The following is a 24,493-nucleotide window of genomic DNA, read 5'->3' as shown; positions in this document are numbered from 1 at the left end:
TTTCTTCACGTGCAAACCGGGGATCCTCAGTCCTGCCCCGCCTACTGTGGGGAGGATCAAACAAGACACCATGTGAACACCCCTGGCAAATCAAAGAGAATTCTGCCCATGCAGATAGTGGTTTCTCTTCCCAGAGTCCCCCAAAGCGCTTAGCCTGGCCTCAGACTGTTAAATAATTCACCAGCGGATTGAACCACATGGCCTGGTGCCCCGTCCTCCAAACACGTGGGTGCTCGGATGAGTGTGTGTACCCTTCCGCCAGATATGTGGGCCACTTGTAGGTACAGACTCTGGCACACACACTTCATGGAAGGGGCCAACTGGAACCTTTGTCACTAAACTCCCCCCACCCTGTCCCCAGAATGATCAGGTTCCTTGAGGTCTCCACAGCTCGCTCACCCGGGTGCTGGGCTTGGCCAGGAGGCATGAATCTCCCTGGCAGAGAAAGTCCCTCTCCTGCACAGAGCTCTGCCCTGCCGTAGGTGGTGCAATGCTGCCTCCCCGACTGCTGCAATCAAGCATACCTGAGGCAGGCTTTGGTGAGGCCCCCAGCTGGGAGGGGCGTCCCTCACCAAGAGCAGCCCCATGGAAGGATGCAGAGGAGGGAGAAGGAGGCTGAGCCCTGAAGCCCGAAAGGGCGAGAGAAATCAACAGTCCGCAGTGTGAGGCTGGCCTGTGCCTCAGACCCGCACCTGGGCCGGCTCAGGAGGGCCCTGAGACAAAGTCAGAGCAGGGCTTTGGAAAACCACCTCCCCAGCCTCATCTTATGCCATGTCCCTCCCCTGTGCACCCCAAACCCTAGTCAGATGGCCTCTGTTCTCTGACCATGCCAAGCTCCTCAAGCACGCTGCTCCCTCTGCCTGGAACGCCCCTGCGTCCTTCACAATGCAGGTTTCTCCCATTACTCAGGCCTCAGCCTAAGGGCCACTTCCCCAGAGAGGCTCCTCCTGCTGCTAAACAAGTGTGGCCTTTTCTGATCGTCTTCATGAATAGCATTTGCTGTGAGTCATAACTGTGTACTTATTTGTTTACTTATTTGTTGTTTGTCGCCCTGAGTAGACAAGGTCCCAAGACAATGGAAATGTCATCTCTTTGATCATCACTCTATACCTGGCACATAGTAGGTGCTCAACCAACACTTATTGAAGAAAAGCAAAAAGGGAGGAGGGCAGGAAGGGGAGGGGAAAGGAACCAGGCAAAATGAACTGCAACCTGGCTTCTGAGCACCAGCAAGGACAGGTGTATTCCATCTACAGACCGGCTTTTCTGGCAGGTTCTGGGATATCTCTTCACATCTGAATGGAGTGAGGAGGTTTCCCATGTGTATCCCATTTAGATCACCTGTTTCCTCCATGGAAACTCTACCAGGTAACTCATGGAGCCCCACTCTGTGCCAGGTGGGCAAGACCTTAAGCATTTTACATATGGTGCTCATTCCATAGAAGATAAACCACACCCAGTGGCCTCTTTGCTGGGAAGCTAGACAGGCAGGGAGGGGATCAGAGAAAAGTGGTCCTAAGTGGGGCTCTAGGACATTTGAACCTGCCACTTTGACTGTGAGGATGCTTTGACCCCGCTAGACATCTGAGAGCTTGACCATCCCAATACCAGAACACATTCCCTGTTCGTTCTCTCTCTCTCTCTGTCTCTCTCTCTCTCTTTCTCTCTCTCTTTTTCTCTGAGTGTCTCTGTCTCAATTACTGGCTCCCATTCCTGCCTCACTCTTCAACTCTCAATTAGAATTCTTCTACATTGGTTCATTCAGGGGTTAAAACAGTAGGGTTCAAATAGCAGAGTCTAAACATCCTGTTGTCATCTTAGCATCAAGAGATTCTGAAACCCAGGAAACTCCTGCTCAGATTCTATCAGGACTCTAGGTTCAAAAAATCAGAAAGAAATTACTATTTAAGAAATCATTTAGATGTTCTCTAATTACTTCGTGATGTCCTAGAGTGAAATGGCTAAGGGCCAGGGCTCTGAAGCCTGACCTCTGGGTTGAAATCTCGGCTCTGTCACCTACTGGCTGCGTGACCCTGGCAGGTCCTTGAATCTCTGAAGGCCACAATTTTTTCATCTCTAAAATGGGAGTAACTACTATCTCATCGGGTCACTGTGAGGATTAAATGAACGAATTCATGAAAGTGCTTAGAATGCTCCCTGGCACAGTGAGTGCCCAGTAAATACTGGCTATATTTTTTTTTTACTGGTTTAAGTCAAGTTCTTTTTTTTGACTTGTTTGTTTGGTTTTAGTGCTAGCGTATTTCCTGGGTTTGGGCAATGAGGAAAGGTAGTTCTGTCCACCTTGGGTGGGAGAAAAAGAAGAAGCCATATCTCGCTGGAGACAGTGCTAAAGCAACAACCCCAAGGAACCACAGGGAACCTGGGCTCTTCTCTTCTCAAACCCTGGAGGGTCCAAGGTCTGCCCTAATAAGGGGGCCTGTGCCTCCTGCGGGTCTGTGTTGGAAAGTCACTTCCAGCTGGAACAGGACGCCCGGAGCCTGTAAGAGGCCACATATTCCCTGGTCCTCTCCCCTCTTTCTAAACACCTGTGCGGTGCACACACCAGGTCTGCTGCCCCACGGGTGGGCTGATGAGCCCAGCACGCCCTACCAGGGGTTGGGAAGAACAAAGGCCCCTCAGACAGACTGTCACAGAAGCCGAGTCTCCACTCTGATCTCTATGGCCACTGTCATTTCCAGGGAGTTGAGACCTTTCGGTTTCCACAGTGGGGCAGGGTCTGAGCTCAGCCCAGGGAGTGGGCCCTGAACTATGTACCTAGAAGGCCTCTGCCACCCTCCCAGGTGGTGTCATTCACTCCACATCCCTGCTGCAACATCCAACACCATCAGCCAAGAGCACTCTCTCCCCAGAAAGGAACCTGTTTCCAGGCCCAGAAAGGCCAGGTGTCTAGAATCCTAAACTGGAACCATTGTTGAGCCTCAGGATCCCAGAGTTTGGATTTGGGGGATAATTCATACACCCAAAGCATATCCTCGCAGGCAGGAAAGCAAAGCCAGCCCCAAATGCCAAGAAAGTAAGAGCCCCTATTTGGTCCAGAATTTAATCCACTTGCACAGAAAGCTGGAGGTTCTGCAAAGAAAACATCTCTCAAATTAATCTGAAGCTTCTCATTGCCACCTGGCTCCAAGGGGCCGGTGGAATAATGAAATCTCGGGATCTGGGCAAGGTGGGATTTACAGACGCTCTTCTAGGCTGGAGAGCCAGGACTTCATTCGTTGCTAAATCTCCCTTCGGCAGCCACCTCCTAACAACATCCACAGGCAACTCTTGGCACCAGAGAGCCCACACTCTTGCCACAGGGACTCCCAGGCCCACAGCCTAGCCAAGGACAGAGTGTCCAGCACCCTGTGCCTGCCTGGGGTGGGGGCAGTCACCGCACCCCTCTTCTCCCCATTCTCCCCTGATCCCATCCCAGCAGAGGGTGGCAGCTTTGGGAGCCCCTCACATTGCAGTCCGGGAGGGGAAAGAGAAAGAGCCAGTGTCCCTGTGCTTTATTATCCAGGCCCAATTAGTTGCTGGGACTGTGTTGGAGAGATGGGCCTGAGGCCACTGCGAGGACTGCAGAGAACGAACAAGGACAGAGGTTGTTAAAATGCTCCTGCTGAGCTCCGACGCCTGCACCATGTCCTCGCACCTCAAAGACATGGTAATGTGCGGGGGACTCGCAGCAGCTTCCCTGCCTGGCACATGTTAACTGAACTCTGGGTAATGCTGCCCTGGAGACGCACAGCAGAGGCTCACAGCCAGCCAGGTGCCAAAAGAAAGGAGGAAGACCCAGGAGCTTCCTAAATGTGCTGCGGTCCACCTTGGGAGTGGAAGTTTCCCACCTGGCTCCATCCCATCTGCGACTCCGGAATTTGAATTGACTTGTCAGGCACTCAGCAACTGCCTACTGCGTAGGGGCAGCTGCTGGGAATACACAGGGGATTACGCCACAGTCAAATCTTGGTGACACCCGTCACTTACTGCCACCTACCTTCACCTCACTATGGGTCAGATTCCTTATCTGGAAAGTGGGGATAATTACACTCACCTTAGGGTGAGTGCGAGGGTTCAATGTGATCGGGAAAGTGCTCAATAAACAATAGCTGTCATCATCCTGACAAACAGGAATGAGACAAGATCTCTGCCTTTGAGAAGCTCCTTGTCCATGCAGGAGGCCAGTGACTAAATGCCTGCAGGAGCCAACAGGAAACAAAGTGAAACAGGACCGGTGACAGAAAAAATTTTGAAAAAATGGGGCTTCTTAGTCTGTCATTTGTTTGCTCCTGATAATAAAATCATAAGTACACAGACATGTTATTAACACTTTTCCCTCTTAACCCTACTGAAAGAAAAGCAGCACGAGCAATGAATGGCCCTTTTGGAGGGGATGACTATAAGGAGAGGTGGGGACTGTGGCATACGGGGATGTGAAAAGAGATGCTGGAAACCCAAAATTTTATATAAAACATCCCGATTTTTGAATATTGGCTAACTAGACTTAAAAAACTAATTCAACTTAAAATGAAATTGATAGGGATGGGATAGCTAGAAATAGAGTTCAGAAAGAAAATTCCTTGAATTCCAAGCAAAGGGGTTTGTCTTCAAGAGAGGGAGCCATCAAAAGGTGTTGAGTTTTTTCTTTATAATAAAAAGAATTTTTTTAAAAACTTAAAAAGACGTGGAGGAGCATTCCTCACAACCCCCACACTGAGCCTGACCTTCACGGCGTTTGCATAACCAGGAGCAGGCGCAGCCCTGGCCTTTGCAGGGAACTCAGAAAGTCTGGATTTTTACAGCATCCCGAGCTGAAGGGTTGGGCATGCCTAGAATTTCACAGTGAAAGGAACCCAGGGCCCCTCTGTCACACCCCTGCCCAACCTGTGCTTGAATATCTCCCATGACAGGATGCTCACTCCTCCCCCAAGGCATATTGCTGGCCCATCACCCAATGGCTCCAGTTCTACTGGGACCTCTAAGACCAGGTTTGCTCCTTCGGCTACACTGCAGCCCTTAGAGACTTAGAGATGGAGGCTCCTGTCTTCATGCCTCCGAGTCCTGGTCTTTGAACACCCTCTCCGGCGCTCAGTTTCCACACCTGTGTGATGGGGACAGCACATACTGCACCTCATTCCTCTCCAGGTGAGAGGAGACTAACAAGAAGAAAGAATTAGCATTTTTGCTGGAAGAATCCCTGTCCTACCTCCCCATGACTCTCAGATACAAGCTCTGGGAGCAAAGTAGCTCACAGAAAAAAGCCACCTTTTGCCCAGTGATTCCAGCTCAAAGGCTGTCTGCCCTCCCCGGCCTCAGGGGCAGATGGATGCCTGTGCTGACGGAGCACTCCAATGTATTAGGTAGATAAAGGAATTGATTATTCTATAAATCATTGTCTCCATGAACAAAACCCCAATTTTTTAGAAAAGAAAATATTATAAATCTGTCCCAGCCCCGGTGAGTGAAAGTGTAGCCATTTCGATTTAATTGTCTGAGAAAGAAATGGGCCCAGAAAGAAAAGTCCCTGAAGCTACTGACTTCCAAACTAGACATTCCCTCCCATCGCCTACCCCCTCTTCCCCCAGGAATGGCCATGTCATGCCATGGATGAAAGGGATTTACACTGCAGCAGGAAGAATCTGAGTTAGCCAGAAAGAAGAACTTTCTCAGCAAAGGAGACAGAATCGTATCACTTGGAGGCTTAAAAATTGGATACTAAGCCCCCTTCCCCTACCTTTCCCCTCCCTACTTACACATGCATCCAGCCGTCTACAGAAGTTAAGGTTCAGTTCTCCTAAAGACAGGGAACTGGCCAAAATGAACCCCAAGGGGCTTGAGGATGAGTGTGACAGCTCAGGGGAGAAAGAACACTCTCAGAACAACATAAGTGATGAGATGATTCCAAAGTGGCAAGGGCAAGAAGGAGGGCAGGAGTGAAGGGTAAACGGGGAGAGGTGGCTTCCTGCCAACTCTACTGTGTGACTTTCAGTTTATCTCTTTGCCTCCCTGAGCTCCTCATGACTCCTACCCAGGACACAGGAGAAATAGGAAGATCCAAGTGCCCAGCTCTGGTCTGAACTGTACATACCTGTATGTTCAAAGAACCATGACTATCCTGAAGGTCACCTACTTGGACCTACCGTGAAGACAGTAAGATGCCACCAAGCCCGGGAATACTGCTCCACCCTCCTGCCCCAAAGCCCCCGCAAATCCCCTGCCCTGTGTACTCTGCAGTACACATAAATGTTTGGTGAGTCAATGAGTCAGCCCAGAATCCATGTGAAAAAGACAGGAAATAAACACGAAATTACAAACAGCATAAAAATAACCACATTTCCAAAGCAGATTTTTCTGATTCTGCGAATTCAAGCAGGAGCAGCAAAAAGGCCCCAGATCTCTTCATACTGAGACATCTTAAAGCCAGGGCCTGTGAAGGAGCCGTAACTTTGTAGATCCCATAGTCCACTTCCTCCCTGATCATTCCAGATCTTTCTATCTGCTGTGTGACTTCAAGATGCCGTCTTACCACCTAAATCCTTGGGGCCCATTTACCTAAACCTCACTCCCAGTTCAGAGGCAAATGCCAATTCCTCTGGCTCTGTCATTCTAAAACTCTTCACCTTCTCTGTCCCTTTGGCTTCTAGTCCAGGTGTTCCTGGACAGCTCCCATTACCCCTGTAAGGGACAAAACCTTCCCCTTTCTCTGAGACATGCTAAGGTCACCCCTGGCATGACTTTTCTGCCTGAGAGAGGCCTTTGTCAAATCTCACCCCCATCACAAGGCTTCGTAGACACATCCAGGTGGTGGAGCACCTGCAACGGCTGGGGTTGTTTGGGGAATGCCACAAAGCTGTGACACATTTAATTCCTATCACCTGAATGAGGACTAATTTTATTTACTAGCAGAAAATACTGCTCTATTATAGGTATGCAGGGCTCCACAACTCAGGAAATAATAACACACAAAATACTTTTTAAGAAATCACATTTAGCAAGATAAAAACACATAACACAAGCCTACTTACCAAATGCAATGTGAAAGATGACGCTGACAAGCTGAGCAAAGATGCTTGGTATCAGGTGTGATATTTGACAATGGGATGTTCACTCGTTTTGTCATCTGCTGCTGCTCCCTAGCAGACAAGCCATACAAGGCACCAAAGGTTTAAGAACAATTTATGTGGTAGGAAAAAAAAGAAGGAGAAAATTCTATCCATTAACTTCATTTTCTTTTACCATGTGTTACTCTGTTTGAACAACCACAAATAACCATTCTTACCAGCCTACTGTGTGCCTACTAAACACCTCCGTCCAGTTTGTGAATACCAGCGTCCTACAGGAATAGCATTTGAAAAAAGAATGCCTGTTTAGCAAGACCTTACAGTAACCACGTCACCCCTGCTAGAAGAGTCAGCATGCAGATGGCGCCTTGCGTTACCCCAGGGCCTGGCTGCTGTCCGTGGTGCTGAACATAGAGGTTGAGGTGACCCTTAATCTCCCTGCTCTTGCCACACCACACATGGTGTATGCATTATCTACGAATCTTTCTAAACACATAGGAATTTGATTTATACTTCTCCTTCAATGTGGAAAATGTTTCATAGGTTTGTTTTTCCACATTGGAAAAATCTAGGCTCTTTAGCTCTCTTAAGACTGCAAATCTAAAGCTTCAAATTTGCAAACACGTGTGTGTGTGCATGTGTGTGTGTGTGTGTGTGTGTGTGTAATAGGAATGTAGATAGGGTTTTCTTAATAGGCTGAGGGTGAGAGGACCCATGGATTTGTCTGGTTTTCCCAGGGCTCACCAAGGACATGGCACAAGTCATTTCCCTTTTCCTGTCCTCAGCACCCTGATCGGTGACAGAAAAGAATGGAGACAGGCAATACTCTTGTAGCCCCAGCATTTGTGGGGCCTCCACTTGTGTTCTGGTTTTTCCACGGACTCAGAGACCATCAAACAGGATGACCTTGCCTGGCTTCATCTAGCACTAAAAGACTTTCCGGATCCAGAGGGAAAACACAAGGCTCTGCTTCTCTTGCAAGAAGACAAGGATTCAATCTCTCTGCTCAACTCTCCCCCAGCCCTCAGTCCCCATGGACCGGCCATAATTCAGCTAAACCTGAGAGTTCACCCATATTTTATTTACTGATTCAATGTTACGAGACAAGTGAAATAGACGGCTGTCACCTCTATTAAACTGGGTAGGAAAAATGGTCATGTAGGCAACAGGCTCTTCCTGCTCATCATGTGTCATATGTTTCCCCAGGGAGGGAAGCAAGAAAGGGGGAGAGCCCAGCCTTGGGGGAGAGCCAGGTCCTGTTGCCTTTGGGAGGGGGAGCTCAGGGCTGCACTGCAAACCTGTCCCATCCTCACTCTCAGCTACAATGATACAGTCAGTCAGGAAGCGGGACCATCACTTACGTCCTCGGTTTCTCTACCAATCCAAAGGAAAGTCACCATACTCACTCCTCAGGCTTGGGATCAAGAGTGGCTGCTGAGCCCCAATTTTGGAAGCCTGTGCTAAAGAAGCAAACTCCATTTGGTCATCTCGTGCAAGTGCACAAACACACATGCACACACACTCCCCAGAACCAGTGTAGATGGTGCCTACATTCCCAAGGTTACATGGTCCAGGCTCACTGTCTATACAGCCTGAATCTCCAAATGAACTGTCAACACCTCTGCTTTACACAAAGCTGTCATGTGGACCAGGCATCTACACATCTAGCAGGATCCAGCAGTGTAGTGAAGACAGGAAAGGGGGAGCCTGGCAGTGGCACAATGGCTGACAACTGTCCTGAGTGCTCAGCCTATTGAGGATGGCACAGCAGAAGTTGCCTTCCTTGTTTCAGCTGCCAGAGAGCACAGGAGATGCCCAGGGGCAAGTGGGAAGGAGTGAGAGGTGAGGCCAGGAAAGGCAGGAAGATCGTGGTCTCTTCCTCAATCTCTCCATGAAGTAGACAGCTTGTGTCTCTCTCAAGAGGAGAATTGTCATGACATAAACCAGACAATGATGTAAAGTCCAGTCCTAGGCTTGGAAAAGAAGGGCCCACTCTCGCAAATACTCCAGCTCTACCCAATAGACCACATGGAAGAAGCTGCCGAATTGGTGTGTCAGAAGAACACCACGCACATCATTAGCACCCTGACTTCACAGAAAAATCTAACAACGTCTTTCATGAAATCCTCATTGACAAAATGGAAAGTGTTTGGCTGCATGCCAGGGCAGTTAGGTGGACTTACATTCAAATGACTATATTCATCAATGCATTCATCAATTCAACAAATATTTATTAATCATCTACTATGCTAGATGCACTAGATAAAGGGGTGCATGAGCCAGCTGTGGCCCTTGCTGGTCCAGTACTTATCTCTAAAGTGATGGAGACTCACAATGCAGCAGGTGCCATACCAGGGTGCTGTGGGGACAAACGGTGGGGGCGGGGGTGCAGGTTGAGAAAGGCTTCCTGGAGGAGAGGAAAAGACATGTTCTCTGAGACCTGAGTGTGAAGAGAAGTTGGCCGGGAAGGAAAGCAGAGCAGAGGCACAGGGTATGAGGGAAGCACAGTGCCCCCTGGGGACCGAGACATCCTGCACAGGGGAGCAGAGAGCACGAGGCAAGGAGGGACAGAACAGGAGCCAGCGACGCCACCATGTAGATCATAAAGGGCCTGTGGGCATAAGGAAGCCCGTCGGATTCCGAAGCTGGCTAAAGTGTAGGGTAGTGGGTCCATGACCACTGGGAGAAAGCCAACAGATTCTGACATTGGTCATTTCCTGCCTGATGTGTTTACAGAAGGCCTAGCTGAAGGGAGGGAAGGCATGTGTACCCCAGGCTCCAGATGGCATGAAGGATGCCAGGCAACAGAACAGGAACCCCAAAAGCTTCACTGTTCAGAAATCAATGGTTCCCAGCCTGAACCATACTATAGACCCATAACCACTTAACCTCTCTACCACGCACCCCAGGAGGGCAGCAGGGAGGAAGAAGAGGGTGTCATCCGTGCTTCCCGTCCAAGGAGGGAGCAGTGGGAATAAGCTTTGGAGGTCCAGAAACAATGCGCGAGAATAACCACCTGAAGGTCCAACGACAGAATTTACTGGGGATAAATGACAGCTTCTGCCTTTAGGCTCAAAAGATCAACTGCCAAAGGGAGGATGAGAGAAGTTATAGATCAGTGGCGATGCCTGTGGAAAAGCCCTTGTGATCTCCAGAGACCACCAGCTCAGTGTAAATCAACGGAGTGAAATGGCTGCTAAAAGGGCTGAAATTATCTGGGGTCATTTAACCAGACACTGAAGCTGAGATCTGAGGAGGTGACGCTCTTACTGGCTTCAACAAATAAGCAGTACTGTGGTCAGCTCGCAACACCATGCCGGAGGAATCAGACCCCTTTAGTCGGAAGAAATGCCCATACATTTCTGCAGAGATACAGTGTGGGAACAAATCCACACCAGCATCAGTGGGCAGGGTGACCACAATAGTAAGAGCAATAGATGACATTTATTGAGTGCTTGCATGGCTGTGTTCTAAGCATCTTACATGCATTAACTCATTTAATCCTTACAAAAACCCTGTGAGGCAGGTACTGTTGTCATCATCATCATCATCATCATTATTTTGAGAGACTGAATAGTTTGCCCAAGATTCTACAGGTGAAGAGATGAAGGCAGCCTTCAAACGCAGGCCACTGGATTCCTGAATCTATGAACTTATCCACAAAACTAGATTGATAAAATGTATTGAGAGCTTCCTTTGTGCCAGGCATGTTAATTCTCACAATAATCCCATGAGGTGAAATCTGCTATTATCTTCATCTTACAGGTGAGGAATTCTAACATTTCCCTCATGTTAGAAAAAGTAAGTGACTTACCCAAAGTCACACAGCCACAAGGGAAAGAATGAGAGTTTAAACTTAGACAGATGGATTTCAGAACCTACATTCTCAACATCCTGGTTATACTGCCTCCCCGGAACTACAGGGAGACACATTTCAGCTTTTTTAGGGGAATATTTGCAATAAAGATCGGAGTGGGCCAAAACACAATAAGGAATGGGTGGGGCCTAAAAGTAGGGTACTGCCTATCACAGGTGGCGATCGATCAGAGACTGGATATCCACCTGCACGTAGTGAGGTCCTCCACCCACCCGGAACGGTGGTTCTCAAAGTGTGGCCTTCAGACAAGCAATTTCAGTGTTAACTGGGAACCTGTTCAACAGGTAAGTTCTGAGGCCTCACCCCAGCCCCACTGAAGCAGAAGCTCTGGGGAGAGGGCCCAGCAATCTGCATTTTAATGAGTGATCCAGGTGACTCTGATGCCCAGTAATGTTTCAGAACCAGAGGCCTAGAATGTCCCCTTGGGTTCTTTCCAGTCTGGATTTGCGATGCTTCACCATAGTCAGAAAATCTGATTCCTGAAGCCCTGGAAAGTCCTTGGCTCCCGCTCCTGCTTTTCCGCCCAATTGGGCAGCTTTTGGAATAGCATATTTCAGTTCCGCAAAGCAGATGCGGGAAAGCTTTGCAGAAGTCTCCCCCATGCTCATATTTAAAGAGCTCATCCCTGCAGTTGTTCCGAGAACTCTATAAACCCCCTTCCGTCAGCAGCCTGTCTGCATCAGTCCCTTTAATAGCGCAAGACTTAATTGTCTCCTATGGATCAGAACCCTCTTCACAAAAACCAGAATCTTCACTCCTTCTTGCTCCTTTTTTCCCCTCTGCTATCCTTAACCACCATTCAGCGTGGCACCAAAGGATCTGGAGTCGAAGCCACCACTCCCCCCGGATCTCACTCCATCTCATTATCTCCGATCTGTATGATCACCATGGGGACTCTCTCCTCCCCGGGTTTTGCCCATGGCCTCATTACCAGGTGTCTCCCAGTAGAGCTGGCCTAGAGTCCATCCCCTAGGGCTCAGCCTCCAGCCACAGATCCTCCCTGGTCTCCACCGGCCTGCCCAGGAAGCACAACTGGATTCCCCATCCAAGAAGAGCTGATCAGGATTCCCCGAACCAACCCCTCAAGAACATCCCATAACCAGGGTCTTCCTAGCTCTGAACATATGCAAAATGCATTTCAATTCAGATGCTGCAAATGCAGGAAAGAACCAGAGCCCCATGGCTGCAGGTGTATGATAAATAATGGGCCAGAAGGAGTCTGGAGCTGACATCAGGGCATCCTAGGAAGGGCACCTCTTTGCTCCCTGGCTCAGTGAGTAATTGGCACAGGTGGACCCACTCATTCCACTGGGGGGCAAGTGGCTTATGTGCTCAATGGACAAATGCTGCATGCTGAGCTGCCCAGAGTACTGAGCACCGGGGTTAGCACAAAGCAGAGGGCACATGAGAAGCAGACAGCCTCAGAGCTCGGAGTCTGATGGTGGAGGCATGGCCTCCACCTTTGGGCAGCCCTCCTTTTTTCTCCTAACATTTATCAAGTGCCAGGCATTGTGCAAAGAACTTTATCTACAGCTCCTTTAATCCTCACAATAACCTTATGCAGACAATACTATAAGGTTCTACCATATGAAATTTCTGTAGGTCAAAAACAGCTGAACATGGATCAATATAACATAGAAGTAGAGGTTCACAGGTGGGGTGACTTCCCCAAGGTCACACAGCAAGTACATGTTAGACTCACACTCAAACACAGATCCACCACTTTTCATCAAACCCAAGGCACACCATAAATTTTTTGTAGTACCAGGAAAGAAAAATCCTGCAAGTAAACTTGGAAATGACACGACACGTGAGGCACATACCGATTTCAGAGATATGAAAATGTGGGGTGGAGGGAGTCCATCTTAGAATCAATGAAATATATTATTTGACTCAAAAAAAAAATCCATTGTGCATCTTGGCAGTGACAGGGAAGAGATGGCCTTCGACACCCTTGGGCAGGTCCTTGTCAATGGGGGAGGCATGACACGTGCGTTAGAGAAAGAATAGACACGCCCTAGCATAACCACAGCCAAGGTCAATGCCATTAATAAAAAGGGTAAAAAGGTCAAGGGAAGCTAAGAGAGGGACCTCAGAAACTTAGCTGTGAGGAGAAGGAAGTGCCAGACTTGGAGCGGGAGACAGTGTGGCCCTTGGTGGTAATTCCAGAGGAAATAAAACACAGGGAGGCCAGGCAGAGGGCTCTGGGCCACGGCTGCTCTAAAATGTGGCCAAAGGGAGAGAAAAGCAACATCAGAATGATCAGTCTTCCTCAAATCCAGTCCCCTGGCCCTCAATCCTGTCTCACCTCTCCAAATGAAACCCAAATAAGATCGGTCTCCAGAGCACAAAGAGAAGCAGAAGGAAACAATGACTCCAACAGCAAAGGGCCAGGATCCAAGGAGGCAGTCACTCTCATGGCCAGCTGTGCAGGCACAGGGTCCCCATCTAAGACCCTGCATAAAGTTTACTCCCTGGAGGCCTCACTGGCCTCACCTTAGTCACAGCCCTGTGCACAGACTTCTCGATCAAAAGAAATGCCCATTGCTGGACAGCATGTATGCTTTTGTGAAAAGACATCACAGCTATTTAACCCCATGGGCAGTATCATCTCCATTTTACAGATGGGGAAATGGAGGCCCTGGAAAATAACATGACCCCTCTGACCATGCTCATCCCAAATCTTTCACCTCTGTAGTGACTGAGCAATGCAGCTTCCCCCACCTCCAGAGTAGCTCTGTGCCTGGCAGCCACCATTATCCCAGGCACCCCTTTCCCCCTGCGAGAAGGAACATGGTGGACAGAGAAGGGTAGGTTTGGGTTAGGCATGGGAAAGAGGCAGGCTCTTGCATGCAGGTCCCCCACTCCCAAACCACGGTGTCTGTAAGTCAGCAACACATATTCCAGGGCCCAGTGGTAACAGGCCTCACCCTCGAATATTGCCCACTGGACTCAATTCCTGACAAGGCAGGCTCCATTTAGAAGGTTGGGATGTGACTCCTGCTTAAAAATAAAATGACCATAAAACCTATTAGCCTGGGAGGGATGTTGGAGAGGACAGGGGATGGGACTGAGGAGGGAAAGGGGAGGGGAGGGAGGCAAGAAAGAGCAAAGAGAGCTACTTCTCCAAGCACCTTCCCTTGCCAGGTCACGGGGTGATGCGGGGCGGGGGAGGAGGAGACACAGACACAGACCCTTGGGTTTACTCACGGCTTTGGCAAGGTCTTTGAGGACAGCCTGGTGGCTCCCACTGGGACATGTAGACTAGAGACCCCAGGGCAAAGGGATTCCTGTGGGTGAACTGACCTCGCCCAAAGGTGAATCCATCTTTTATTTCGGGGGCTGGATTAAAGCCTCAGGCAGAGCCCAGAAGCCAGGATGAGGCAGGATGCAGTAAATGGAGGGGTGTGTGTCCTCTGGAGGAAGCAAATTGGCCACATGCTTCATCAGCAAGGCCAGTCTGACACTGAGACTGGCACTGGTGGGCTTCGCTGTGGCAGAGCCCATCCAGCCATCCTCCCGCAGCAGGACAGCGAAGTCCGACCCAGACAGACCATGATCCGCAACCAGAACCACAGGGGCGGGGACACTGTGTGCAATCCCTTTAAAAATTGCTGCTTTGCATCTCCAGACTACACAGCCAGCCAAAAGCACAAGACCTGGAGGCAGGCTGGCTGCAGTTCCTATCCTGCCCCTACCGCTCACTGGCTGTGTGGTCCCGGGCCAGTGACTTCACCAAGCTTGGTTTCCTCATCCAGAAAATGGGATAATGCCTGCAGGGTTGCAAAGGCTACATAAGATGAAGAGAAAAACCCAACAGCTAGATTAATTGAACACTTACTATGCACCCACACTATTAGCCATTGTTTGAAAAGCACTTGGCACAGTGCCTAGCCCTAGTAAGTGCACCATCAATTAGGGCCATTGTATTGTTGTTGCTGTTGTTCTATTATTTTGATTTTGCTCCAGACCCCAGAGGCTGCCCCCCCCGCCCGGGCAGGAGACACTGTGGCCATCTCAGCACAGGCACACTGCCCTCTGGTGCTGCTGCTGGGGAATGAGCACTTGGCGGAAGGGTGACTCCAGGAATAGAGCCCGTGGCCAGGGTGCCAGCCCCATTTCCACTGAGCCCTCGGTGCATCCATCCATCCATCCAAAGCTGCAGCCCCCCACCCCACACCAGCCTCAGAGGACAAGCCAGAGCCTGCCCTGCTCATGGAGCATCAGTCCTCTCTGTGGCCAGGCAGGGCCTGGGGAGCCCCGGCTCCTCTCTGCATTGTACTGCGGAATGAAGCACCGGTTCTCTCACTTTGCTCCGGGGGTCCTGAGCGAGCGAGGCCCGGCTGCAGCTGCGGGAGGAAGAGGCAGGGGCAGCTGATTGTGACCGGTGCAGGAGGCTCAGCCTCAGAGGATGGAAAACAGTCCCAGTCGCTGAGCACACACCTGTCTCCCCCAAAAGAGCACCCCCTACAGCCCTGCAGCCTCTGCTGCACAGGGCCTTGTACTGCCCCCAAGAGGAGGGTGAGTTCTACCGCCCCCAAAGGAGGGGCTCTGTTTCCTGGGGCTGGGACACAGAGTGCCTGTGGAAACTCGGGGACTCAGGGAGGCTCAAAGGCTCCACAAAGGATCCTAAAAGCAGCCAAGCAGCCTTGCTTTCCCGGAGGAGTGGGGGATAAAGAGCCGCCCCACAAAGCCCTTTCAAAATAGCACAGTGGGCTGGACTTCTGAAGTCAGCTGTGGTGCCGGCCTGCAGGGGGATTGCAGGTAACCTTGGAAGAGCCTAGTCGGGCCAGGGTGCCTGGCTCACCTTGCAGAAACCACCTCTAAAAACCCCAGGTCATCCTGACGTTAAAAGACTGTTTAGCGCAATGCAAGGCAGGCATCAGGAAGAAATTAAACTCCAGCTCGAAAAGGAGGAAAGCCCAGGCTGACAGGAGCAGCTGGGCTGAAAAGTGGAAGCAGAAATTCCTCAAGTTAATGCTTTCTAAGGCCCCTCGGGCCACTCCCAGGTCTTGTCTGAAGCTATTTACTTCCAGGGGGGAAAACCCTATTGATCTTCATTCAGCTGCTGTCTGCTCCGACAAGGCAGCGATGTTTCAGCGCATCACCAGTCACTGCGAGAAATCTCTCATTGTTTTACACAGAGCAGCTCCCAAACTCAACGTCCTCAACGTTCAGGACAATTGGGGTGAACTGATCAGAGGAGCTGCAGAAGGGGGCTGGTCTGGGAACTCCAGGGGAGGGGCCTCACTGCCCTGGGATGGGCTGCTGTCACCTGCTGGGCCCTTGTACATTCAGAAAACTCAGGACCTCGCTGCTCTGTTCTGCTCTGTCTGTAGATGCTCAGAAAGCCCAGAGCTGGGCCAACCCTTCCCTCCCACCCTCCGTACACACACACACACACACACACACACACACGCACACGCACACGCACACACACCCCTGCTTTATGTCTCTGCAGTCATTTGGCTTCGAACCTCCCCACTGGCTGGCTGCAGACTGCCACCATCCACTCAAGTTCCTCATCACACAGAAGAGCTGGCGAGGCTTCCCCAGCTGCGCCACCACTGTCTGGTTCCCTTTTCAAATTCCAGGCTAGCCCTCGATCCTACATATGTCTGTAACGTGAGGGAAGAACTAACCATGAAACCTGCAACGGCACTAATAGATCCCACCAGCTAGCACTAAAGGGAACTTTTAAACCACCTTAATCCGAACTATTAAGGCCAACTAAATAGTGTACAGATGGAGAAACTGAGGCTTGGGTTCAAAGAGAGAGTGTGATTTGATCAAGGTGGCCCAGTAAACTAGTGGCAGAAAGAGCAGAAAACCCAGACCTCCCGGCTCCAAGCACAGCACCCCTTCCACTTCAGCTTCTAGGTCATGTAACCTGGAAATCCAGGTCCCCATAGGAGGTCACGGAAGCCCACTTGACTGAGAGAAGAACCCACGCATTAAACTGCTTTCTGTGAGTTAAGACCAGGATCCATGCAAACAATAATAACGATGATAATAATAATAAAATGCAGAACAATATGCCTTGAAAACCTTCAATGAGCAACACTTGATAATCACAGGCAGAATACATCTTCCACATATTCATATAAAATAATCAATGATCATTTTTCCCCCTGCAGACTACAATCCAATTACTCTCTCTCCCTCACTCTCTCCCTCACTCTCCTTTGTTACTTGCAAACCATCCAAGCAATCAATGCCTTGACCTCTCCCTCTGATAGACACAATTACAAAAAGACAGAGCAATGCAATTCATCTATTCAAGATGGATTGTTTGAACACTCTGTCACACTGCTGAGCTATCCATCTCCTTGTCTAAGAGGAAATTTCAGCCCCCAAAAGAGGCACAAAGAGAGAGGGCGGTACAGTGCTCCCCGGCCCAGAGAGCCCCTCGCACACCTGCAGGAAAACCCTCTCCGGGCTGGTGCTCAGGGACGCCTGGCTGCTGGAGAAGGATTCGGCTCCAAGCTCGGCCGACTGAGGCACCAGTCTGGGAACCAGAAGCACCCAGCACACTCCAGAGCCCAATTTCCAGGGCCCCAATTCCTGCAGCCCCAGCCAGAGCCCTGAGATCCCGGGAAGTGGGAGTGGGGGGCAGGTGGGAAAAGGGAGATGGCATTGGGCCCAGCCACGGCAGTGTGTTTGGGTTTCAGCATGACATTTCTCAGTCTCTCTCTCTGCCTCCCCTCCGCCCTGCCATGTCCACTGTACTTCCCTGGCTCCAGCTAGGGTTCCAGGGACAGAAGGACAGAAAGTCAGTTCCCCAGGAGGCTCCAGAGAAGCCCAGAGGCCTCAGAGCCTTCCCATCCTCCACCCAAGCTGGCACCGCTCTGGCGGTCACGTTTGGCACCAGCACAGCACCCCAGGCCATGGGCTGGAAATCAAATGGGGCAGGGCTCTTGGATATAAATGGCCTGGGCTGACACGCTAATTAATCCTGGGGCTTAATACGAAGAAGATTAGAAGAGAGGAGGGCTCTGCCATCCTTTAATTGCATTATTACACGCTGAACCCAAGAAACGGTGGGCAGGCTTTGGGATGTGCTTTTCCTCCGCGCTGGGAGGAACTAGCCCAATTCGATCCCACAGTAAGAGGGGGCAGGTAAGGATACATCATCCTGTGCCTCTTCAGTTTATCTCTCTGGGGCTGCCCTCCCCTGCTCCTGTCTTTCCCGGCCTCCAAAGACTTCTATCCCTGAGGCTGGGCTGGGAGCACACCCGTCCCATCCCTGTGGAGGAAGGACCAAGGTAGAGGCACCTACAGTTCATGCGAGGAGCACATAGAACCCAATGAGTCCCCCCTTTTTCCTCTCAAGGGCACCCTACCACTCAGGCCCCCAGAGAAGAAGAGGGAAAGAGAGAAGGAATAAAGGAAGTGCCGGTCCACTGCTAAGAGAGTGCCTGCCCCTGGAAGGGGACCAAGCTGGGTGCTGGGGCAGGCAGAGACACGGAGATAGAAGGCATTTTCAGCTTGCCAGGGAGCAGACTGGACTGCAAAGGGTTAAGCCTGACCGTGAGGGCTGTCCCCAGAGTCCCCTCCCGTGCCCTGCCTGTGCCTGGCCTCCACTGCCTCCCAAATCGGCCTGCCAGGGTCCTGAGCACGGACTGAAAGACCTGAGAGCGGGCAGAGCTGAGGACCGTGCTCTGTCCCATCCAGATATGAGTTCGAGAGGGTCCGGCTCTCGGGAGAGAGCTGGGGAGGAGACAGACCCTCTGGGGTTTCTGATCTCCTCCTAGGAAAATCTCAAGTCCGGAAACCAAGCCCGACACGGCTTCCCGGCACCCTTTCACGGCGTTGGCAGCCCAAGGTCCGCCCTGGAGAAGAGCCGCAGAGGAGGAAGGTGGCCCTGGCTCGGCAGAGTTCTACTCGCCTTGTGCCAGATGCCGGTGGTGGGGCCTCGTGAACCCAGGCGGCCCAGGTCTCCGGCCTGGCGGCGGGCGCAGGGCTCGCCGTGATGGAGGCTCCGGCGTAGCCCAGCCGGGCCCAGCCCTGCCGGTCGTCGGCCTGGGACGCGCAGGGCCCCCGCACGGCCCAGAGCGCTGCCCGCAGGGTGCCTTGGGCGGCCACAACAAAGTTAAAGCCCGGAGTAAGAGTCTCCGGCGAGAAGAGACGCGGAGAAGCCCCAGCCTCAAAATGCCGCGCGCAGCCCTGCCAGGCGCCGCCAGCTGCGGAGGGATTCCGGCTAACTTTACAAACCACTCGCAGCCCTCGGCCGCCTTCCTCTGCTGCGCTGGGCGGCCTCCTCGCTCCCTTCCCCCACCCGCGCTGCCCTGGGCGCGGAGGCCTGGGCCCCAAGGGACCCGCTGGAGCGAGCGTGGCGGGGATGGCCCCTCCCTGCCCCACGCCACGGGGCTGAATGGGGCCACCGAGGCCGAGGGAGGCCACCGGAGAGGAGACCGGTTGCCCGCGTCACGCGAATATGTGCCCTGCGCCCCCGCCGCGGCCGCTGGAGCTGTGCCCGAGGTGGGGGCGAGGGGCCCGAGGGGAGAGAGAAGGGGAAAGAAGAGAAGTTGGCGCCTTCCCCAGGGTTCCCACTCGGCGGAGAAGCCGGATCCCAGAACTCGGTCTGCTGCCGGTCATGCTGGCAGTCGCCGCGAAATGCGCCCGCGACTCGGGCTGGGACTGGAACCCTTCGCCACACTCCGCCAGCTCTGACCTCTCAGGAGCGCGCCAAGGGCCCCTCGCCCGCTGCGGCCCGGCTGCCTCCTCCCCAATAAGTAAGGCCCTTGACCCCGGCTTCGGAACTTTGTCCTCACCGGGACAAGCGTCCAGGTGGTTGCCGGCTCGGCAGCCCGGAGAGAGGTTGGAAAAATCTTCCGGGATCGCGTTCAGAGGTCCCCCATTCCCGCCCCCGCCCGGGCGCACGGAGACCCCCGGCTCCAGGGAGCCCTTACCGATCCGGATGACGTGGGGCATCCCGCGCGAGTCCGGGATCCAGAAGGCGCACACGAGGAGCCCGGCCCAGTATTCCCAAACCAGAGTCCGGAGGCGCCGCCAGGGAGCGGTCATCGTTGGGCGCCGCCGAGCGTGCCCAGGGCGCGGCCGTGGCGGGCTCCCTGGGGCGGCAGCTCTAGGCGCGGGCGCGCAGCAGCCCCTGAGGCGCCGCCTGGCCCAGCCGCCCGGCTCCCGAGCGCCGCTGCGAGTGGGGGGCGCCCCGCGGCGCCGCGCACATCTTACTGGGGGGCCGCCCCGCTGGCGCCCGCCCCGCCTGGCTGCCGCCCACGGGCCGCCCGCGAGTGAGGCTCCTGGGCTCCGCCCGGGCTCTGCTCGGACTCAGCTCCGGCTCCGGCTCGCGTCGGCTCGGCTCCCGCGCGGGTTCCCACCTGCCCCGGCTGCCGGGCGCTGGCGGGCGGGCTGCACGCGTCTCCGGCCGCTCCTCCTCCAGCCGCCGCCGATGCTATCGCCCGGGCTCGCACAAAGCCCCGGAGTGGAGTTGCACGCGCGCACACACTCCCTCCCAGCCCCCTCCCCCGCGCCCTGCCTCCCGCCTCCCGCGCCGCCCGCCGCCCGCGCTCCCTCCGCGCACTCCCCCGCGCACACACACACTTCACACTCACACCCGCCGAGGCGCACACTCGCGCGCTCACACCTGCGCGGGGGGCGGGGAAGGGGACCCTGGACTCGCTTTGGGGGGCCGCCCGGAGAACGAGGACTCTCCTCGCTTCCCAGACGTCCCCATCCGCCCTGCCGCCCCCAGTCCCTTCAACCGCGAGGGCACCGAGCCCGGGAGCCAGGCGTGGAGAGCGAGAGCTGGCACCGCGAGCTGGGAGACGGCGGCAGCCCAGCGGCCCGACCAGCTGGAGGAGACGCGCCCGCCCGGAGCAGCGAGACCCGGAGCCCGCCGTCTGCGGAGCCTCGCCTTCCAGCTCCCACGCGGCGGGCGCTGGCTGGACGGCAGCGGCGGGAGACCGACCCGGGGACCGGTTTCCCTCCCCAACCGCATCCCTCCTGGCAGCAGAGCTGGGGCTGGGGATTGGGGAAGACAGAATTCAAAGAGAACTATCTACGCTGGGCCAGGGCAGCTGCAGGGGCTGGTAGGGGTGGGAGAGCCCAGGCCAGGCCCCCTGCTGTGGAAGGCAGGGCTTGACCGCTCCCGCAACTCCCGGGGCTTCGAGGAAGACCGCTAACGCCTTACATAAGAGGGGCGTGTGCGCCGGCCCCGCTCACTCCCGGCCCTCTCCCCCAGCCGTGCAGCAGGGGTTGCTGCCCCCTCCCCTTTGCTCCTGGGAGAGAATAAAAAGAAGCTGCAAATTTCCGTGGGGCAGAGCAGGACTCGTGGGGGAGCAAGCTGAAAGGGTTAAAGAAACGTTGTTTATTAGCAATAATAATTTTTTTTCAAGTGGCGCTGGGTGTCGAGGGAAGGGAAGGGCTGTGGAGCGAGGCTGGAGCAGGAGGCTGCGGATTACGCAGTTAGGCGAGTTTAATGACCTTTTTGACAGAGACAAAGCGGTACCGATACAGTAGATAAATAAACGGATCTGTCACCGGGCAGCGGCTAGGCTGTGTGTGAATTCATTTTTCTCATTTAAATAATTTGATCTATTCCATCATTTCCAATCTCTCGCATTTGCCAGCTGTCTGGTAAGAGCATGGCCCCCAACATCTGAAGAGCAAATCTTTAATTTTCTTACAAATATACTATGAGTCGAGCTCTAAGCCGCCTGTTAATTTCCCTCTTTTCTTTCCCTCCCTTCCTGGGCTCAGGAGACCGTGGCATTGTGTGGGGATATGAATATGACAGTGTAGCCAATCCCACCAGTTAGGGAGGGGACTCCACACAGTGCCTGAAGTGGAGGAGGAGAGGCTCCCTGAGCTCCCTGCGAAGGAACAGAGAGAGGTGTGCCCATCCTGAGGACATCCTCGAAAATCCAGCAAATGGAGGTTACCGGTGTCGTCTTTGCCAAACTTGGGCCTCCCTCTCCCTGGTTTCCCAAGCAGCCACTGGAAAATGTCGCCCCGGGGACCAGAGGGAAGGACAGGCAGACCAGAACCAGAGAAGCAGCAGCTGCCATCTCTTGATAGAGGGCACCGTCCCCAGTGGGCAGCAGCCAGAGGGGAGTGCGGGAGAGGGGAGCAGAGGGCCACGCCCTCCAGGATACAGCTGGGGAAGCCTCCTCATTGAAGACTCAGCCTCCTCCCCATGGCCTGCCTGTCAGCCTCCGCAGCTGGTTTCGTTGCCCCAAAGAACCAAAAGGCCTGGCTGTTCTCTATGGAAGAAAATTCTTCTCCTGATGGAGATGGAAGGGGACCTGAACTGGAAGCAAAGGATGTGGGCTTAAAAAGGCATCGCCAACAGTGTCCAACGCTGCTTTAGGGATGGGGCAAGGAGGAGAGAGCCTGGGTGCTAATTCTGTATGGGCTGTCCTGCAAGCTTGGCAGGGAAACAGAAGAAGCAGGAAAGGTACAGGTGCAGATCTGAGGCCAGTGGGAGGGAGGGAAGAAGGATGGGGAGCAGGAAGAGGAGGAGCAGCCTCCAAAACAGCTAGCACGAGAGTGGCACTAGAAGTGAATGGATGAAGGCACACGGGAATCTGGGACCCCGAGAGGATGACAGTGTGGTCCTGTCACCCGTGAGCCCCCTCAGCACCCCCAGGGAAGCAGAGCAAGCTGGGCTTGCTCCTGCTGCATCCCAGAGTGGGCGGGAGTTACCCAGCGTGCTGCGGATGAAGGCTTTTTTCTGCTGCCACGTAAGGCTGCGGTGGGAAACAGCCTCCCAGCTGCACAGGCTGTGGGCTCAGTCACTGGTCTTGGATGCCCAGCTGCAACCCTGGGGTCAGAGGGAAGCTGCAGTCTCCAACCCAGGACTGGGCCTTATTCTTGACCTATCTGCAAGCCATTTTGTAACACAGAGCTTTCCCCAAACTGGCAGCAGCCTGTTCCCTCCCAGTCAGAGGGAGTGGGGGATGGATTGCAACAACAGCAATGATGATAATGACCACTACTATGTATTTATTATGTGTTTTCTGTGTTCCAGACAACATACTCACTACCTTACATGCATCACTTCATCTAATCCTCTCCACAACCCACTATGATAGCATCTCTGCTATTTTTCCATTTTACAGATGAAGATTCTGAGCCCCAGTGGGGTTAAGAGGTCCAAAGTCACACAGCTAGTATGTGATCATTCCTTCTTCCCTGCTTTTTCTTCCCGCCCTCCCTTCCTTCCTTCTTTGCTTCCTATCTTCCTCCCTTCCTTTCTCCTTCCCTCCCTCTAGAATTTATTGGGCATCACTGTTTGCCACGCACTGTGGATGAGGATCCAAGGTGCATATACAGGCTCATCAGCCCCCTGAGCTTGCAGGGTGAACCCTTGTCCTATAGCCCCTGGGCTGAGCTGGGGACAGGCTCTAGGGAAAGATCCTCATCACCTCTGCAGAGGCCCCCTGGGGCCCCAAGCTGCTTGTAGGAAGGCTGAGAGTAGAACAGGGTTTGGGCACTTTACCAGAACAAACTGGGGGGCTCAGTTTCCCTAACTCATGAAGAGAAACCTGCAGCCCTCTCTCACTGGCCGCATCCTGCGCCTCCCCAGGCTCCCCTGCCGCCAGTAGGCACCAGGTCTGGCACTATCTCAAACCATATCTCTGGGGATTGGGAGCCGCCAATCCCAGCTTTTCAAATTGTTGGTAAACAAGTCTACCCACCAGCCAGGCCTCAGCTCCCTGCTCCCCCACGAGGCAGCCAGCGCCGGATTTATGAGGCCTCCAAACCTCATTCAGACTAATGCAGCTTTTCATTCCCAAATAAAAGGGGCCGCTGTCTGAAAGGACAAGTGCTCCCGCATTTCATTAACATCCCTGAAAATGGCTGAGCTGGCCCAAGTTGCTGCCAGGGAGATTCATGTCTCCCACCGGCTCACAGGTGGGGGGTGAGGGTAGACTCCCAGGAAGAAATCAGAGACTGCCAGCCCCCTCCCTGGCCCCTCCCTGGCTTCTGCTAGTGGTGGTGGGGGGTGGCAGTGGTGGCTGATCGGACTCGTTTGGACGAGTCCCGTGTGTGCGTATTTTGTTTAGACTGATCCACTCTAGCTCTCAATCCCCCCACAATCACGTTGAGTGATGAGGCCCTGGGCTCGAGTTACCGAGATTCATGATCTCTGCTTCCCTGGGAAACCACCAGCAAACGCATGCGGTGGCTGAGTGCAGATTCCTAGGACGTGAGTGCCCTCTGCTGAAGCCTGCCTACCTTCATCTCCCTTCCGGCTGGCTGCCCGCGGGCAGGCTGCTTGGGCAGGCTGCTGGCAGTGGCTGGATGCTAAAGCCCTGGGGCTCAGGCCACTCCCCTAAGTGACCTACCACCAGCCTGCTTGTGGCCTCTCTACAAACCTGAGCTTGGAATGTCTTGGTGAGAATGGGGGAGGAGGCCCGGACTAGAAGGAGGCAGCTTCCAGCCCTTGCCTGATGTTTGCCAACTGCCTGAGCACGGAGGGGAGGGACGAAGCCTTCCCCAGTGCCCACATTGCACAGCGTTATCTCAACACAGAGTGCACGCTCACCACAAATGCAAAGTCCCAGCCTTTGCAGGACACTGCGACCTG

General features: G+C 53.4%; 1 protein-coding gene across 2 annotated transcripts in view; it reads right to left on the bottom strand.

Annotated features, from left to right (window-relative positions):
* GRIK3 (glutamate ionotropic receptor kainate type subunit 3) overlaps positions 1-19,980 on the bottom strand; it is a 217,062-nt gene extending 197,082 nt beyond the window's left edge. The window contains exon 1 of one of the 2 annotated variants that reach the window (XM_045548241.1): positions 19,851-19,980. In XM_045548241.1, the coding sequence (XP_045404197.1) occupies positions 19,851-19,965 (115 nt within the window). In that variant the 5' untranslated portion in view covers positions 19,966-19,980. The remainder of the gene's footprint in view (positions 1-19,850) is intronic. The other variant, XM_045548242.1, reaches the window with a different exon arrangement.
* Positions 19,981-24,493: the final 4,513 nt, after the last annotated feature.

This window comes from Lemur catta, chromosome 3, assembly GCF_020740605.2.
Source record: "Lemur catta isolate mLemCat1 chromosome 3, mLemCat1.pri, whole genome shotgun sequence".
NCBI classification, from domain to species: Eukaryota; Metazoa; Chordata; class Mammalia; order Primates; family Lemuridae; genus Lemur; species Lemur catta.
This window is presented reverse-complemented; position numbering and strand designations above follow the sequence as displayed.